The 20060-nt window shown below is 39.0% G+C and overlaps 1 protein-coding gene across 2 annotated transcripts in view; it reads left to right on the top strand.

Annotated features, from left to right (window-relative positions):
- Nucleotides 1–20060, top strand: part of FGD4 (FYVE, RhoGEF and PH domain containing 4) — a 140799-nt gene that overhangs the window by 111705 nt on the left and 9034 nt on the right. For both annotated transcript variants that reach the window (XM_082665695.1, XM_082665694.1), the window contains 7 exons: nucleotides 5846–5984; nucleotides 8191–8249; nucleotides 8563–8709; nucleotides 14447–14619; nucleotides 17899–17929; nucleotides 18147–18239; nucleotides 18580–18705. In XM_082665695.1, the coding sequence (XP_082521821.1) occupies nucleotides 5846–5984; nucleotides 8191–8249; nucleotides 8563–8709; nucleotides 14447–14619; nucleotides 17899–17929; nucleotides 18147–18239; nucleotides 18580–18705 (768 nt within the window). The remainder of the gene's footprint in view (nucleotides 1–5845; nucleotides 5985–8190; nucleotides 8250–8562; nucleotides 8710–14446; nucleotides 14620–17898; nucleotides 17930–18146; nucleotides 18240–18579; nucleotides 18706–20060) is intronic.

Consider the following 20060-nt stretch of genomic DNA (forward strand, 5'->3'; position numbering starts at 1 on the left):
TGCAGCCACTATGGAGAATAGTATGGAGGTTCCTTTAAAAACTTAGAGTAACCATATGATCCAGCAATCCCACTCCTGGACATATATCCAGAGAAAACTCTAATTCGAAAAGATACATGCACCCCAATGTTCATAGCAGCACTATTTACAATAGCCAAGACACGGAAGCAACTTAAATCTCCATCGACAGTTGAATGGATAAAGAGGATGTAGTATATATACACAGTGGAATACTACTCAGCCATAAAAGTGAATGAAATAATGTCATTTGTAGCAACATGGATGGACCTAGAGATTATCATACTAAGTGAAGTAAGTCAGAAAGAGAAAGACAAATACCATATGACATCACTTATATGTGGAATCTAAAATATGACTCAAATGAACTTATTTATGAAACAGAAACAGACTCAAAGACATAGAAAACAAGCTTATGGTTACCAAAGAGGAAAGAGGGGTGTGGGAGGGATAAATTAGGAGTTTGGGATTAGCAGATACAAACTAGTATATGTAAAATAGATAAGCAACAAGGTCCTACTGTATAGCACCAGGAAATATATTCAATATCCTGTGATAAACCACAATAGAAAAGAATATGGACAGAGAATATATATGTGTAACTGAATCACTTTGCTGTACACCAGAAACGAACACAACATTGTAAATCAACTATTCTTCAATTTGAAAAAAGAAAAATGTCTACAAATATTTTTTTTTGGGGGGGGGGTTTGCTATGCGCGGGCCTCTCACTGTTGTGGCCTCCCCCGGACGCGCAGGCTCAGCGGCCATGGCTCACGGGCCCAGCCGCTCCGCAGCATGTGGGATCTTCCCAGACCGGGGCATGAACCCGTGTCCCCTGCATCGGCAGGCGGACTCTCAACCACTGCACCACCAGGGAAGCCCTACAAATATGTTTTTAACCCATATATTTACCATTTCTGGAATAAGTTCCTTTCAGCATGAAAATGATGTGTTTCTTGTGAGGCAGAGTGAATAGCAATGAATTTTCTTGGGCTTTGTTTATTTGGAAAATATTTTTTTCTTCACTATTGAATGATAGCATTGCTAGACACAGAATTCTTGGCTGATAGCTTTTTTCTTTCAACAATTTGAATGTCATTTCACTGTTTTCTGTCCTCCCTTGTGTCAGATGAGAAGTTAGCCCTTAATTGTATTGACAGTCTCCTATATGTAATGAATCACTTTTCTCTTTCTGCTTTCAAAGTTTTCTCTTTGTTTTTGGCTTTTAGCAGTTTGAAAATGATGTGGATCTTTTTTGTATTTATTCTGCTTGGAGTAGCTTGAGCTTCTTGGTTGTGTAGATTTTTTTAAATCAGTCTGAGAAGTTTTCAGCCATTGTTTCTTTGAATTTCATATTTTCATTACCCACGTTTCTTTTTTTAATTAATTAATTAATTAATTAATTTTTGGCTGCGCTGGGTCTTCGTTGCTGTGCACAGGCTTTCTCCAGTTGTGGCGAGCAGGGGCTACTCTTCGTTGAGGTGTGCCGGCTTCTCATTGTGGTGGCTTCTCTTGTTGCGGAACATGGACTCTAGGCACGCAGGCTTCAGTAGCAGGCTTCAATGTGTGGGCTCAGTAGTTGTGGCACACGGGCTTAGTTGCTCCACGGCATGTGGGGTCTTCCCGGACCAGGGCTTGAACCCGTGTCCCCTGCATTGGCAGGCGGATTCTTAACCACTGCTCCACCAAGGAAGTCCCATTATGCGAGTTTCTGAGACCTGTTCAATTTTCTTCCTTTTTTCTCTTTGTTCTTTACACTGTATAATTTCAATTAATATTCCTTCAAGTTCATTGATTCTTCTGCCATCTTATTTCTTCTGTTGAGTCTCTGGGGTGAATTTTTCATTTCAGTTATTGTACTTTTCAACTCCAGAATTTTCATTTGGTTCTTTTTTATACTGTCTGATTCCTCCTTGAAAATTGCTATGTATGCATGTATTGTTGTTATACTTTTCATGTTCTTCAAATATGATTACCTTTATTTCTTTGAACATACATATAATAGCTATGTTGAAATCTTTGCTATATCCAATATCTAAGTTCACTCAGAGACAATTTTATTTGACTGCCTTTTTTCTTCAGTGTAGGTTAATACTTCACTGTTTATTTGAATATCTCTTTTTGTTTTTGCTGAATGTTGGACATTATTATTTATTTGTTTGTTTGTTTATTTATTTTTTAATTTTTGGCTGCGTTGAGTCTGCTGCTGCGCATGGGCTTTCTCTAGTTGTGGCGAGCGGGAGCTACTCTTCGTTGAGGTGCGTGGGCTTCTCATTGTGCTGCCTTCTCTTGTTGCAGAGCACGGGCTCTAGGCACGCGGGCTTCAGTAGTTGTGTTACGTGGGCTTAGTTGCTCCACGGCATGTGGGATCTTCCCGGACCGGGGCTCAAACCCGTGTCCCCTGCATTGGCAGGCAGATTCTTAACCACTGCACCACCAGGGAAGCCCTGGACATTTTAGATAACCTATTTTGTGGGAACTCTAGATTTGTATTTTCCCTACTGAGAGTGGCTGCGGTTACTTTTGTTTTTTTTGTTTGTTTATTAACTTGCTTAGACTAAATCTATGAACTTTATCTCTCCTCTGGTATGCAGCCACTAATGTCTCTATTCAGTTTTTTGTTGAATGTTCTTGTGTTTGTATGTGATCTTGGCTTTATAGGGGTTGCCCCTCTATCTGTGTAGGTTAAAGATCAAACAGTTGTTAAACACAGGTGCTTAACTACCTAGATCCAGTTAGCTTCTCTCCTCTGCTGATGGCCCTATAATTGTGTGTGGAGGGGCACGCACTTATTTAAAGATCGGGCCATTTCCAAAGTCCTTGTGGCCCTTTCCCATCTCCTATCTGTATCTTCTGTCTGCATCTCCACAACCTCAGAGTGGCCAGGAGGTTGCTGGCTTGGGCTCTCTTCTGTCTCTGCTGGTTATTCACACAGCCTCAGCCAAGGAAATGATTGTCTGACCACAACACAGCTTCAGGCTATTAAAGTCATTGGTCTTCCCCACTTGCCCACCTCAGAGACCATCACTTCCACTGACAGTGTTGCTGGGCATATGGTTCACCGCTGTAAATCAGATGAGCCCTCTTCAACTTCAGCAGAGAAACTGCCAGTCCTCACAGCCTGCCCCACCCTTGCAGAATCTTCACATTGACTGAGCTGGGAGAGGAAGAGGGGCAGCCCCAGGCCAGAATACCACAGCTTCTTGCTGTTCTTACCCAAAGTTCAGCAGTTTTTAAAAGAAACACTTTTCAGATTGTTTTGTGCCTTTGGTCAATTTCCAAAGTGCTGAAATGATTGCTGTTGTTGTTAAAATCAATTTTATCCAGCTTTAAAGGTGCTTTTTATTTTTTTTTAATTTTTATTGGAATATAGTTGCTTTATACCATTGTGTTAGTTTCTACTGTGCAGCAAAGTGAATCAGCTATAGGTATAAATATATCCCGTCTTTTTTGGATTTCCTTCCCGTTTAGGTCACCAAAGAGCATTGAGTACAGTTCCCAGTGCTATAGTAGGTTCTCATTATGAAGTAGCTTTTTAAAGGGAGGATTTTGCCAGTCTCCTCACTCAGCCATAGCCAAAAGTCCTGCTCTTCCCCTTCACTCCTTTTACTGAACGTCTCTTTTCTCTCATGATTAAGCACTCATCTACCCTTCTGAACACTGGCTCCTTCTTTGGTTCTTTCACTAACCCCTTTTGTTAATATTGAAATGTGGGCAGAATACAAGGTTTTTGCCCTTCATAGTCTTCTTTCTCTCCACACTCTCAATATCGTCATAGTTTCCCAAGCCTTTAACCATCATGTCATACAGATGCTTATAGGGTCATTATTTCTAGTGTATTCCTCTACCCCTGAACTCCAGTTACAAAATGCTGAGTGCTGGCTACACAATTCTGTATGAACATCTTGTTGTCAATACAAAGTCAACATCTTCCATTCCTGTCTTTAGCTTACAATCATTTTTCCACTTGACCTTTTGTGCCTTGCATAGAGTAGCTTGTGGTTATGTGATTGGATTTATCACATAGCACCAATATTCTTTTATTCACCAGAATTTGACCACTTGGCTTTATCTTTGATTTGTCACTTTTCCTCATTCTCTGTATGTGTTCATTTGCCTGTTAGATAATATTTTCAAGGGACTTAGCATGGAGCTTTTTGCATAGTAAGTGCTCACTACACGATGGTGGTCATTATCGTTGTTTCATAAAATTTTAAAACTATCTCAGCAACGTCTGTCTTCTCCATGTTATGAAGAAAGGATGGAGTTGTGAAAGGAATGGTAGATTGAGAATCAACTAATCTAGTTTAGGATTCTAGTCTGCCACTTAGAGCCACTTGACCTTAGAAAACTCCCCTAACTTTTCTGAGCCAGTTTCTTCATGTAAAAATTTGGGGATCAGTAATATTTTCCTGGAGATATATATATATATATATATATATATATATACACACACACATATATATGCATGTGTGTGTATATATACCATAGGCTTGCTGGAGAAAATCAAATGCAATAACTAAACTTATAATATTAATATCTTACACTTTATTAAGGAAAGCCATTAACCCTCAGCTTCCATGCTAATTTCAGGCTCTTTTTACTTTTCTCCTGGTCTACAATAACTTCCAAACTAGTTTCCCGACATCTGCCTAAAGCCACATTGCTGTAGGTTAATCTTAATAGCTGTCATATCTAATGATATCACTCCCCTGCATGAAAACCTGCATTAGATGAAGTAAATCTAAACCCAGCTTGACATTATTGCCCCAGATTACATTTTCTTCCTTATCCCCTATTTCCCTATAAATATCTTATTTCCGAGCAGAACTCAACTGCCCCCTTTCACTAAACATGCTTCATGCCCCACTGTCTTGGGCCTGTTCTCCAAGGTCCCTCTTCCTGCACTTACCCCCTGGTATTCCTCATTTCCCTGCCCAAAGCCTGACCTCACCTGAGTTTATGTGTAAATATTCCATTCTCTATGAAGCTTTTAGTTTCTTGTTTGCTTTGAATGCAAACATCATGTCTTAATACAACATTTTTTACCCTGGAGTGCCCTGATCATGGTCATCAATAAATATAGTAAGAGGGTTTCTTCTTTGTTTAATATGAACAGGAACACACCTTATTTTTCAAGTAATCTTTTTTTCTCTCCTTCCATGTTGACAGCTTACTGAAAGCATGTTCTATAGACTCAGTTTTGCCCTAAGCAAAGGAGATCTGTTTAGAGTTTGGTTTCTAATGGAAAAGAATGTCATGACCTAATGAAAAATTAAAATTTTCTCATCTTGTCACTTTTCTACATGTGGAGTCTTTTAAGTTAAAAGGAAATGACATTTATGGTAGCCTTATTATGAAATAGTTTCTGCTGAGTCCAGAGTCATTTAATGCAGTGTTACTTAGTGAACCTCATTAAATAGATGCTTCTTTTGAAAATCTCTGGAGTATGATTTAATAATGTGACCTGACAAACCCTTGTAGTGACTAATCGAAGTGGATGCCATCAATCTGGAAATTTCTTGCTTAAATTCTGCTTGATTTTTCTTTCTGTTCTTAACATTAGATTGGTGGTCCTCAAACTTTAATGGAAGAATTGGAGGCGTTTTTATGCATATGCCTCAAAATTGTGGTTTCATAGATTGCGATGGGGTTCAGAATTTCCATTTTTAATAGCATCCCAGGTATATCTAATGCAGGTGATGCACAGACCACACTTCGTAGTGAAATGCTGCCCTTAATGAAAATTCTATGTTACGTTGAACTTTTTTAGACTGGCTAACCTAATTTTTAAATCTTTTTTTAAAAACCTTTCTCATTACAGAAACAGAAGATCTGTGGGAGCTTGACTTTGCAGCATCACATGCTAGAACCTGTTCAGCGGATTCCCCGGTATGAGATGCTCCTTAAGGACTACCTAAGGAAATTGCCCCCTGGTTCTCCGGACTGGAATGATGCTAAAAGTAAATACTCCCCCCACCCCGGCCCCACCCCTGCTTTCCATTTTGGGATAATTTAGTGGCCAAGTAGGCTTGTGATTTCAAAGTGAGATAGGTCTCATAGCCACTTTAGTAAAATATTGGTGCCAGAAAATAACCTCACTGGAAATTGTCATCAGTACCTCAATTAGGCAAACACTTTTGAGCCCAAATCATAGGCTTGGAGCAATGCAAATCACATTTCTCATGCTGGTTTCACGTTAATCATTAACTCTGAAATATAAAACTGTAGTCTTAGAGACATCTGGAATAGCAATACACAATTACCTTCTCACAGGAAGAATACAACCATTCAGAATTACTAGTGCTGCTGGTTAATTAGGTAGGTTGATACATACCAAGAAAACTAAGATGATATTTACTATGTAAAAATAGCCTAAGCAAAGTGATATCTCTCTACCTTTCTCTACTCTAAGACAGAAGAGGCAATGGTGCTGTTTAGTGTCAGTTAACATCTTCCCTGAGGAAACTTTATTCCTGCTCTACTCCTGTGCTACATTAGATCATAATGGAAGACTTTTTAGGGCTTAAGAGTTTCAATAAGAATTTTGTTTTCTTGTGTACTTTAAAAAAAAATCAGTTAACTGTGAAGAGAAGATTTAACTTAGATTAGTAATCAACATGTACAAACAATACTGGTGTACAATCTTAAAGCATTGCTACTTTCTCTAATAATTTTTTGTCTGCTGTTATAAGTGAACCTTGTTGAGAGATGAACACAAAACACAATGTTTGGTCTTAGAGACTGGGTCTTTTTCTGAACATAGGCTATCTGTGATGTTTCTCCCACCATCCAAGTGAGTTGGTGACCACAGGAACTTCTCATCTCCCCTTTCTTCCTCTAAAGTTCAGAATTATCCTAACTTGTCTTCTTCCACTTTCCACTTCATCTCCACTTTCCACTCACCTGGCCTGAGTGCTTGGTTTTAGTAGTGGTAGGATTGGAGGTTGGATCACCATTGCTACTACTCAAACTAGTCTCTTGGGTGGTGGCCCCAGCCCATCTTAATTTGTCTCCCTCTACCTTGGATCCTATGTGGAATGCAAAGAATTGTCAAAATCAGGATAGTTCTCTAAAATGTAAATAACAATTCTGCTTCTTCTATACTCAAAAGACTTTGACTCCTGCTAAGGTAGCTATGTCAGAAATCAGAGAGTCAGCAACGTAATAGGGTATTCTATTACTCTTTTTGGTTTCCCATTACTACTTACACTAAAATTGTAAGGAAATCACAGAAGTACTTTTAGAGACCTAAAAGTAGAGGGGAAAGCAACACAAGTGCATTTTGTTCAGCAGTAGAACGAAGAAGACAGAAAAGTTGGTTCAGAATAATGAGGTTGTTGTGGTAACAGAATTAACCCAACCAGTATTCATAAGATAGGAAAGAAAGGAAGAGAGCAGGACGTGTTGTAGGATTGAGAACATTCCCTCAGGTTAATCCAGCAGGAAGCCTTAGCTTCCACATCTCTTCACCAGTAGTCCCGAAGCTCCTACCTTGCCCATATCAGAGTTCCCATTCCCATCTCTCGCTACCACCTGCCCTAGCAACAAAACCCTCCATCAACATTGGCATCAGAAAATTCCCTTTCACCTAGACTAGAAATGTGAGTGTGTTTTCGCAGGGAAAAATGATTGTGCTTGGTGGTTAATTTGCTCATAAAACTAGTGAAATACTTACTACTGCTGAAATGTTGTAGAAATTTGAGTCAGAAGACTTTGGTTCTAATGTAGCCCTTCAGTATCATAATTTGTGACCTTAGCCAAGTCACATCACTCTCCACTTCTTTCATCTGCCAAATGAAGCTAATATACTTTCCATTCAAGGTTGCATAAGAATGAATTGACCTAATATATATGAAAGCCCCTGACAAAGTTCCTTGTACCAAGCTAGTGTCAGGGTGTTTGTTATTTTGAAGGTCCCTTATCGATTAAAGGTACCTGAGAGCCTACTCACTGTATATGACTTTTAATGAGGAGATACCCTTCAAGTTCTAAATAATCTGCTTACAAATGAACTTTTGAAAGTATCCAGCTTATAAATGCAAATTGCCCCCTGCTTTTATCGTGTATCTTCGGCCTCAGATTTCTTCTTATTGTACTGTATATTATTCAGCTATCTAGTAACATAGTAAGGACAAAATGTATTTACTTTTCTTTTTTTCCATTTAGAATCACTTGAAATTATATCTACAGCAGCAAGTCATTCTAATAGTGCAATAAGAAAAATGGTAAGTGGTTTCCAGAGGAAATGGGAATATTCTAGTTAGATAATTGCCAATAATATAGTCTGATATTATCTACAGGTTTGGACCCAAATGAGTTGATACAAGTGAACAAAAAACATTGTTTATAAAATGTTTAGTGTTATCCCTCTTCTCCCAGGTTTTAATTTGGTCATAACTGACATACTTTATACCAAAATTTATGCTTAGTTCCAATCCCTTCTGAATTATGTATATTTTAGCTAAGGTCATTGATTAAAGGAACTAAGGTGAAACCTCCTTTTATATGATCTTGCTGTGTTTTGTTTTAATTTCCTAGGAGAACCTAAAGAAACTCTTAGAGATTTATGAAATGTTGGGAGAAGAAGAAGACATTGTAAATCCTTCAAATGAACTAATAAAAGAAGGACAGATCCTCAAACTAGCTGCTCGGAACACATCGGCACAAGAACGCTACCTTTTCTTAGTGAGTTTTGTAGTATGAGCAAGTCACATGAGAATAACCCATAAACATTGTTATATGCATCTTGGAAAAGTAGGATGCTTGCTTGCTCTCACCAGAACAATTATATCTAACAATTATATCTGGTTTAGTCAGTACTGTCAGGATTCCACATCAGGGAATGTCCTTAGTAACTGAAACTTGTTCTTTCAAGGACAAGTATTTTTCTATAATTTTTCTGTGTACTTACCGTGTATAATTTACTTCAGTAACTCGTAGTGAAGATGATTTAACATTTCCATGATGATAGTAGCCATCAGTGTATATGTGGGGACGACTATTTTTAATTCTTCTAGTTGAAGAAATATATAGACAAAGTTGTAAAACTCGTGCCTCAAATATCTATGTAAAAGTACATGAGTTTGCTACATAGTTCCTTTTCACTGCAATCAATCTCCATCCCTTCCTTAACTTCTGGGAAATGACAGTTAGTCTAGAACTTATTGAAAATATAGGAGCTCTCCCTGGGGCATCCAGGCCATTATATTTTAGTCTCTGTTAATTCCAGTTCCTTTCTATATCTAATGATATGATAATAATCATAATAGCTAACAATGAGCTAACATTGAGTAATAGCTCAGTAAATGTTAGCTATTACTATGATTGTTATTATAGGCAAAGAAACAGACACATTGGTAAAGAGGCTGCCCAGTAACTGGCACATGACACATTCTCAGGATGTTATTCACATCTGACTTTTCTGCTGCAAGGCAGTCATCTCACTAGCCTTAGTATGAGTTGTTGGGGGCTTAGAGGTTTCTGTTGTCTGGTTACAGCTTCCTTTGAAAGGAAGGTTTACAGGAACTAATTGTCATGCAGAAGGATATTCAGTATCTCTCTTGAAAGCGTTTCTACTTCAAGTTTGTATAACTCAAGAAAATTGAAAACATGTCCACACAAAATTTATACATGAATGTTCATAGCAAAAGTATTCATTATAGCCAAAAAGTGGAAACAAACTAAATGTCCATCAATTGATGAATGGATAAACAAAATGTGGTATAACCATGCACTGGAATATTATACGGCAGTAAAAAGGAATAAAACACTGATACATGCTACGTGGATGAACTTTGAAAACATTGTGTAAAGTGAAAGAAGCCATTCACAAAAAACCACACTGTGTGATATGATTCCATTTATATGAAATGTCTAGAATAGGCAAATGCATAGAGGCAAGAAGTAAGTAGTGGTAGCCTAGGGCTGGTGCGGAGGAGGAAATGGATACAGGATTTCCATTTAGAGTCAGGAAATGTTCTAAAATTAGATAGTCGTGATGGCTGCACAATTTACAACTATATAAAAACCATGAATTATACATTTTAAAAGGGTATATGAATTATATCTCAATAACTTTAAAAATTTATAGATATTTTACAAATTAACTATAAAAAAATCTTCATTGGAGCTCAAAAGAAGAACTTCACCTTTCAGAAGCTTTACAGAGACCTAAATGTAAATCAGGGACATGTGATGTCATGTTAGGGTCCAGAGGGCTGTTTATTTTGAAATGTAGGTTTTGTTATTCAAATATGGTGAGGCCAACACATCAGGAGATGATTGCCGTTGAAAAGATAGTTATACTCGCAGATTCCAAAAGGAGGGGGCATGCCACACCATGGAAGGAGCTACATGAGAAAGCACCAGAGTTGGTCAGAAGGCAGAGAAAGCTAGCAGCAAATGTGGGCAAGAGCCTGTACTGTGGTTTCTGCGAGAAGGAATAGGCAAGGCAGAGAAAACCAGCTTAGAGTTTGCTGGTTTAAATAATTTCATCAGGCTCTAGCACACAGGGACTGTTGACTGGTACCTAGCCTTAGGGTTCTTACGGAAGGGGAATACTGGTTCGGAGTGTAAGCGCTCAATAGAGGAGGTGCTTGGGGTGTGAGTTCTGGATCTGTTGGTTTCCATATGGAAGTCATGCTTGCAGGTGAGTCACTCACTGTCTTCAAAGAATTGAGTAGTCGTGAGAGGGGGCAGTCCTCCAATGTCAGCAAGGCCCCAAGATGTCAAAGCATCAAAAATCCAGATTAAAAAGACATGCTTAATATACTGTTCTGGGCAAAATGCCTGGGAGTCAGTGTCTTCCCTTTGTCTTTACCTGTAGGTGCTTAGGTAATTTTCCTTTCCCCTCTTCAACATCAGTGTCACAGTTTCTGTAGTTAAACTTTCAGCTCTGTGTCTAACCAATGGCCTTGGTTTAATTTTCACATTTGAGAATTATTCTGGAAATAGTTTTGGATTGAATACCTTAATTCAGAGCCAAATTAAACAGCTATTTGGAGGACGGATGGCAAAGAGCCTTGGGGGAATACAACAGTAGTGACTTAGAGAAAAGTACCCATCTTGTTCCAGTTATTATAAGCTATCAAACATATCGTGTCATTGCCTTCCAGGAGAATGGAGTCATACAGCAGAAACTTTAGGAAAGCCTTATTCATCTTTTGAAGACCATCTTAGAAGCAGTTCTTGTAGTGTTCATTCCTTCAGTCCTTCCCCTCTAGTACTGTACTTGTCACAGAATCTCTCCTCTCCCCAGCACACATTTATTCCCATGGAGCATCTTTTTTTTCTTATATGTAGAAACTTCAGAAGTACCTTTTACTTTTTCTCCTTTCTCTCTAGAAGGAAAATAGTTTTCTATTTCCTATTCTGGGGATATTACACGTGTAAATCTGAAAAACCAAGTTATATTTAGAATTTGATTTCAGCTTTCAAATGATCATCATGTGTTTGTATATTTACTTGCCTCCACATCATGCTTTTTATGTTATGTAGGGTACTCTGTTGAGTAAGTAAATAACCACACCTGACATCTGAAAGTTAAAAAAAAAAAATCACTGAATTATCCCATAGAGTGATAGGAGGTTTTATTGTTGCCTCTTTGGAGTTCTAGTCCTTATTTCCTTATACCTTTTGACAGTTATATATATTTCTTTCTCTTGACTTATTTAAACTTTGAATACAGGCCGGGCACTGGAAATTTTCTCCAACAATGTATTTTTACCTTCTAAAACAAACTTTAATGAACTGTCACTTGTGAGACATGAAATTGAATTATTTCAATCAAATAATATATTTTAAAGAGACTTAAAATAACTAGTCGAGGAACCCTGGAGATCAAGAAACAGGAACCTCCCTACATTTTTAATAAAGTTGAGACTTTCTTCTAGGTTTCGGCACAGCCTAGCACTTCTAGAGCTTGCCAGCCAGAGACTGCTTTGTCAATAACTACTTCTGAGCAGCGGGCATGGAATAAAAGGAGTTTCTTTCACTAAAAGGGAAAGTCAGTCTACTTGGTGCTACAGTTGTTATAACTCCCTCTTTTAGCACCAGCAAAACCCAGAGAAGGTGATGGTGGCTTTTGCCACAGGAGCCAGGTTCACCGAGGGAACAGGACTAGCTACTTAATTCCTTTACGTATATGGCATCTTCTTTGTAAGCATTATCACCTTCACCTCTAAGTAGAAGAAAAAGGGTATTTATTGGCTAGTCCTGTCCATTTTGGTGGCGCTTTACAACTCCTGCAGTACCATTCAGACATGGCCAAATCCCCTCCTGAGAAGGCCTTATAGAAGAGAGAAAGAAATACTAACATGAACAGTTAGCAAGCTGTTGCCTTAATCAAGCTGGGATGATGATGAGAACCTTTAAGAGTATTTTCAGATCTTTAAATTCTGTGTACTACAATGAGGCTGTGATTGCCATACTTAGAATACAGTGGACAATTAATGATGAAGCATTATGTTCCCTTCTAGAAATGTAAATGTGAAATGTGGTGCTCAGATATGTATGATAAAAATGTATTGGGCTTCCCTGGTGGCACAGTGGTTGAGAGTCCGCCTGCCTATGCAGGGGATGTGGGTTCGTGCCCCGGTCCAGGAAGATCCCACGTGCCACGGAGCGGTTAGGCCCGTGAGCCATGGCTGCTGAGCCTGCGCATCCGGAGCCTGTGCTCTGCAACGGGAGAGGCCACAACAGTGAGAGGCCCGCATACCGCAAAAAAAAAAAAATGTATTTAGTGCCCTTTTATTTCTACATTATCCAGTGTGGAAATGAAATTTATGATGTTGGTTATAGGAAGTTGCAAAATAATGTATGAGGAACAAACTGTAAAAAATTTGCTTTCAGAATGAGTACAGTGGACATTGTCACATAAACATGTTGAAATGTTTTAAATATCCATCAACATTTCTTTCATGGTTGGAGCTAAAAAGAGGACCTGACAAAACAGGACATTATTCCTCATTTAATCCTCTCAACAACCTGTGACTTTTACAGATAATTTTCCTGAGACATGAGAGGTTACATAAGTGTTTTAAGTTCCCAGTTGCTTTTGTCTTACAAAAATATATTTAAGCCTAGAAACAGTGTTAGAAACAATAAATATGAAGTAGAAAGATAAATATGGACCTTCTTTAGGAATCTGCCTACAAATTAACCCCCATATTTAGAGTTTCATCCTTTTGCATGTTTTAACATATTTAAAAGTTAATTAACTGCCTTCCCCAAATCATTGCTTGGTACTGATTAGCAGGAACTGTTCATTGTTTTGTTTTGTTATAAATTTATTTATTTTTTATTTATTTATTTTGGGCTGCGTTGGACCTTTGTTGCTGCGCACGGGCTTTCTCTAGTTGCGTTGAGCAGGGGCTGCTCTTCGTTGTGGTGTACGGGCTTCTCACTGCGGTAGCTTCTCTTGTTGCGAGCGTGGGCGCTAGCCATGCGGGCTAAACTAGAGAGGCTCTAGAGCTCAGGCTCAGTAGTTGTGGCGCACGTGCCCAGTTGCTCTGCGGCATGTGGGATCTTCCTGGACCAGGGCTTGAACCTGTGTCCCCTGCATTGGCAGGCGGATGCGTAACCACTGCACCACCAGGGAAGACCAGGAGCTGTTCATGGTTGACTAGAAATGAGGCACTAATTTGATTCAGTTTCAAAATAAGTTTCTTCATTTTAAATAAAGACTTTTTGCTAAAATAAATGACTTTTCTGTTAATTCGTACATGAAGAATTCTTAAGCAAGATGTGGGGCAGGGGCTTCCCTGGTGGTGCAGTGGTTGAGAGTCCGCCTGCCGATGCAGGGGACATTGGTTCGTGCCCCGGTCTGGGAAGATCCCACATGCCACGGAGCGGCTAGGCCTGTGAGCCATGGCCGCTGAGCCTGCGCATCCGGAGCCTGTGCTCTGCAACGGGAGAGGGCACAACAGTGAGAGGTCCGCATACTGCAAAAAATTTGCCCACTTTTTTAAACAACATTAAACACATTGGTAAAAATAATTGCTAAATATTAATCTTTTCCTCTAACAGCTGTTGTAGACTTGTTGCCTGACATAACAGTTAGAAATTTTTTTGTCTTCAACTTACATGGTTGAGAACTTCAGTTTCTTGTATATAGAGGTCCTTAATAAATTATTGCTGAGCTTAATTTCCTTAACTAATTTCCTTACTAATACAAAATGATGATTGGTTTACTTAAATATTAATAAAATATTTATGAACCAACACAGAGGGGAAATATATGTTACAAATTTTAAAATATGACAATTCTGATACAAGCATAAAAGCTCTCTGGTATTTAAGTAATTTTTCTCACATAGAAAGTATGGTATTCCCTGGAATTTTTGTCTAGGGCTACTTTCAATATTGGTCACTTTCCTCTGTCTTCGTTTTCCTTTTTTTTGACATGTGTTCTGCCTTCTTGCAGTTCAACAACATGTTGCTGTACTGCGTGCCAAGATTCAGCTTGGTGGGCTCTAAATTCACAGTTCGAACCAGGGTTGGCATTGATGGAATGAAAATTGTAGAGACTCACAATGAGGAATATCCACACACTTTCCAGGTATCTGGGAAAGAGAGAACACTGGAACTGCAAGCCAGGTAAGAGAACCATTCCTCTCTCACAACTTTACAAAAGAATCGGAATAAATCGTAGGACAAAATAATTCTGAGGATCTATTCCATGTCTGGTTGGACATAAATGTAAAGAGGTAAGCTCTTGAAAGTCAAGAATTATGTCTTCCCTTTTGGTTCCTCTGTAGTGCCTAGGATAGTGGTTTTTCAGACAGTAAGCATTCAGTAAATTAAAGTGACCAAATTGTTGCATTCAAGCCAAAGTTTTGAGTCTTCTAGGAAAAAGTTCTCTAACCTTTTTCCGCCATCCCTCCTTTTGGTCCACAAATGTTTATTGATGTTTATTATTTCATGATAAATGTTGAAGCTTTAACTATCTGTCCTTCAGAGACTCTGCATTTATAGGACCTAATGGCACTTTGATGGAGAGAATGATTTTGGAAATCAATCATTTGGGAGGCATTTTGGAAAAGATGATTCTCCTGCCACAGTTGAGGATACATGAAGGGGACCATTTGGGGCTCTAGTAGCCTCTAGCAACCAGGACTTCTGGAAGGGGTGGCTCTTCTTATATGCTTATTGAGTGGGAGAGAAAGAGCTGGAGGCCTAGCATCCATCCCCCTAGCATAACCCTGTTTGGAAAGAAAAAAAACGAAACAAAACATGAGAACCACTGTAGTAGATCACAGCTACCTCATGCATGAACCTCTAGAAGACAGAGTGCTGTCAGGTTTTAAAATATCTGCTTTAGGAAACTGTCATCCATTTATCCTATAAAAAAAAAAAAAACAAACCTAGCATGGTGAAAATTGAGATCCACCAAAAGTTCACAGATCAGAGGTTAACTACTGATCCCAGCTCTGATGGTTTTCATACCCTAGAATCCATGGAGAATCAGAGAGCCCTTCTGTTCCTTTCTATTCCTTTGCACCAATAGCATGTGGTTCTGGCTGCTTAGGTGAACTCATCCTGGATATTTGTGTTTAGTAACTATGTACGAGCTTAAACTTCACATTTTCAAAAGAGAATAAATTATTTTAATAGGAATCTGTACCCAGGGAGCCAGGGAATTGGTGATTATAGATATGGAACATGTGGCAGGTTAGGAAAGTTTGAAGAAATACCTAGCCAGTTCTTTGATTTCCCACAGAAAATATATAATGAAGCTGTATTACTTAGGGAGCTGCCAGGAGGCTGCCCTGAGGATTAGGAGGCAGCATTTCAAGCATGAGTTCAAATGGTGGAGGACTTGGCTTGGATGTTATGGTTTTCCTACTTTATCATGGTGGGATTTGGACCCCAGCCATCAAACCCAAGAGAACAATTTATGTTACTGTACTTGGAAGCCCCTGACCTAAGTCCTCACTCAGTGGTTGACTCCCTGAATGATTGGCCCTGGCCACAGAGAAGACTCATCAATTGTTCTGATCATCATAGAAGTCTTCATTACAGATGAATGAAGGTTCTGCTGGCTCTGAATATCAGCATAGTTCCAAATCTGCAAACCCAAGAGATGTGTCTGAACAGCAGAAGAGAGATTATCAAGGATTCTTGGGTTGCCTGAGTTGAGACGGACTCCAGCCCCCCTCCATTAGCAGGTTGGGCTGTTTTTGCTTCAGGATGGGGCTGATTCATGAAAATTTTTCTTAAGTACAGGCAGTTATCATTTTGTAGAGTTCCAATATGCACTATTGGATACATTCCAATTAGTACTGAAAACACATTTATTTTTTCTTAAATTTCTTATTCCCCTAATCTCATTGCTTTAGTTGTATTTATGATTATATGATGAATTGAAGATCTGAATGAAGTGTGATTACTTATCTTCTGGTCTATAATGACTCTCTCAAGAATGTAGACAAACACTGAAATTCTCAGAAAGTCTGAAGGATTACATGGAACCCCAAATTGGGTATATATTTGGTGATATTTAAAGAGAATTCACTTCTGAAGCCAACACAGAAAAAAATGTTCTACTTTTCTTATTAAATAAGTCAGCCTGAAGACTGACCTCTCACACTCTGCCTCCCCTTCCATATTCAAAAGAATATAAACTTTTGAAACAAAATTATTTTATGTAGTTTTTATTCAATGGTTTTCTATTGCTAAATGGATATAAAAATATAGTGATGAGTAAATTAAACAAAGGAGTAAATTTAAAAATCTGCCATGATTGAGAAAGTAAAACAAAAGGCATTAAAGACTTGTCAAGTTACTTTGCATTTAAAAGGCTAAAAGCAGCTAGCAAATAACTATGCTTCCAGAGCAATAGAGCTGATTTTGTGGGGGCGGGGCATAGCATTAGGGAGAAACCTTTTTTGAGGGGCAAGATTAAAGCCCCTGCCCCCACCAAGGTTCTTGGTTCAGGATCCCCAGGTGAAATATAAGCAGAATCTTACATTTGACATGCACGGATTCCAGCAGTATTCCTGTCACATCATGATACTCAGTTTTTGTGAGAAAGATGGATGGTGTCACATGGATGGTATGATCACAGACTTATACATATGTGATACCTGTGGGACTGTGGCATGTGACATTCAGGCTGGGACAGGGACTCAGACTTAGCCCATGCCTACCAAATACATGCAAACAAATAGAGCCCACTCTTCACAATCCCTCAGTTTGGAGATCTTACTGAGTACAAAGTCTGCTAAAAGGGAAATTTTTTCCCAACAGAAAATTATTAAATACTGGGGTTCATTAATCTGTGAAACCTCCTTCCTACAGGCATTTAAATCTTCGTTGTGTTTTATCTATAATGAATTAGGTATGGTATTGCCTGAAGCCTAGCAAAATAGAATTAAATTGTTTACCAAAGGAAATGTTACATAGCTCCCTAAGGCTTTACACAGGTAATTTATAGTCTCAAGGATAATTGCAATCTTTTCTAAGATGGGTTGTGACTAGCAGCCTTTCAAAGCCTCATGTGTTTTCATAAAGGTGAATTGGAAGACTAGGCCTATATCTAGTATAATGCTAGATCTACAGATACCTGATATATACAACTAGATGATGGTGGTTAAACTAATAGAAGCCAAACTTAACTCTCTCCATCAAAAGTTATGTGTACCAAAAAAAAAAAAAAAGTTATGTGTACCAAAGTAAGTGGATGGTATAAAACTATGTTTATGAATTCATTTGTTCAATTGCCAGAGATTCTGTTTAATTTTTATTATAACTCCTTCTTGGACATCCCTGAATTTTCCAGAAAGTTGGACTAACATAAATACAGTTGTATGCACCAGGTATAACTCATTAATGTTCTCTTTATTCACTTTAATTTTTCATTGTTGTTTGTTTTAGTTCTGAGCAAGACAAAGAAGAATGGATCAAGGTAAACCTGATTTCTATTTTCATTTTTGTTTTGTGGTAACCTCTGTATGTGTACCAGATGTGCACATATTGTTGTATTATGCACATATTGTAGTCATCAGAATAAGGTCATTTAATTTTTAAGGTGATTTCCATCCTAAATATTTGTTTAATAAAGTGTTTTTATTAATTTGCATGTGATACTTTAATATCTGCTTTGAATTTCATGTATATTTTAGGCACTTCAAGAGACTATTGATGCTTTCCATCAGAGGCATGAAACCTTCAGAAATGCAATTGCCAAGGATAATGACATTCACTCAGAGGTTTCTGTAAGTTGAATTAAATTCTTTAAGTTCTTTTCTCTTTGCAGTTGCAGAAGATCTATCTAGTTATTTTGTTACCCAGTCTTTTCCCTTTGCATTGCCAAAACTGGCTATTTGGACAGGATCTCATTTCTTCATAGATGAATACAATAGAGTGCCTTTTCATGCTGCTTCAATGTCTTTGAACTTTTTTTTTTCTCTCTCTTTTTCTGGATCTTGAGTTTCAGAACATGGTATGAGCAATGTTGTTAAAATTCTTTTTAAAATAAATAAATGAATGAACGGATGGATGGATGGATGGAAATGACAGTTTTTGCCATTAAAATTGAATCTCTTTCCTTTTTAGACTGCTGAGCTAGGAAAAAGAGCCCCAAGATGGATCCGAGATAATGAAGTTACAATGTGTATGAAATGCAAGGAGCCTTTTAATGCCCTGACGAGGAGAAGGCATCATTGTCGAGCATGTGGACATGTATGTGAGCTTTCTTGGTCATTAAGGTTGTTATTCACTATATAAGTGTTGTAAAATCATTAACTTGGAAAAACACAAAGAAATCATTCAATAAATCACTTAGTTGATAAACTTTTGTTGGTGATAACTTTATGCAAAGCACTGTGCTGGGTCCTGGAGAAAAACTGGTAAGCAAAATGGTAGCCAGCTTCACAGAGCTCACATTCTAATGGAGAAAACAGACCAGATTAACAGACAAGCATTTCAAATGACTATAAATGCAATAAGAAATCAAGAAGTTAAAATGGGGAATAACGGTAATGGAAGAGGATTTGGAACCAATTTTAGTTAGAAAAATGAAGACCTATCTGAGGCGTTTGGTATTTAAGCTGATGCCTAAAAGGTGAGAAAGAGCTAACCATAAGAAAGAAGGCAGGGGCTTCCCTGGTGGTGCAGTGGTTGGGAGTCTGCCTGCCGATGCAGGGGACACGGGTTTGTGCCCCGGTCCGGGAGGATCCTGCATGCCGCGGATCGGCTGGGCCCGTGAGCCATGGCCACTGAGCCTGTGCGTCCGGAGCCTGTGCTCCGCGACGGGAGGGGCCACAACAGTGAGAGGCCCGCGTACCGCAAAAAAAAAACAAAAAAGAAAGAAGGCAGGAAGAGCATTCAGGCAGTGAGAGTTGTATGTCAAAACCCTGAGGTAAGATAGAGCTTCATCTATTCTTTTTAATTTTTAAATTTTTCCTTCCTTCCTTCCTTCCTTCCTTCCTTCCTTCCTTCCTTCCTCCCTCCCTTCCTTCCTTCCTTCCTCTCCTTTCTTTCTTTCCTTTCCTTTCCTCCCTCCCTCCCTTCCTCCCTCCCTTCCTCCCTCCCTTCCTGCCTTCCTTCCTTTCTTTTTGCGGTACGCGGGCCTCTCACTGTTGTGGCATCTCCCGTTGCGGAGCACAGGCTCTGGATGCGCAGGCTCAGCGGCCATGGCTCATGAGCCCAGCCACTCCATGGCATATGGGATCTTCCTTGGACCTGGGCATGAACCCATGTCCCCTGCATCAACAGGCGGACTCTCAACCACTGTGCCACCTGGGAAGCCCAATTTTTTTATTTTTAAAAATAACTTTATTTACTTATTTTTGGCTGCATTGGGTCTTTGTTGCTGAACACAGGCTTTCTATTTATTTGCAGTGAGTGGGGGCTACTCTTCGTTGTGGTGCATGGGCTTCTCTCTGCAGTGGCTTCTCTTGTTGCAGCGCATGGGCTCTAGGCATGCGGGCTTCAGTAGTTGTGGAACGTGGGCTCAGTAGTTGTGGCCCACGGGCTCTAGAGCACAGGCTCAGTAGTTGTGGCACATGGGCTTAGTTGTTGTGCAGCATGTGGGA

The sequence above is a fragment of the Grampus griseus genome (assembly GCF_964374135.1).
Source record: "Grampus griseus genome assembly, chromosome: 11".
Taxonomy (NCBI): domain Eukaryota; kingdom Metazoa; phylum Chordata; class Mammalia; order Artiodactyla; family Delphinidae; genus Grampus; species Grampus griseus.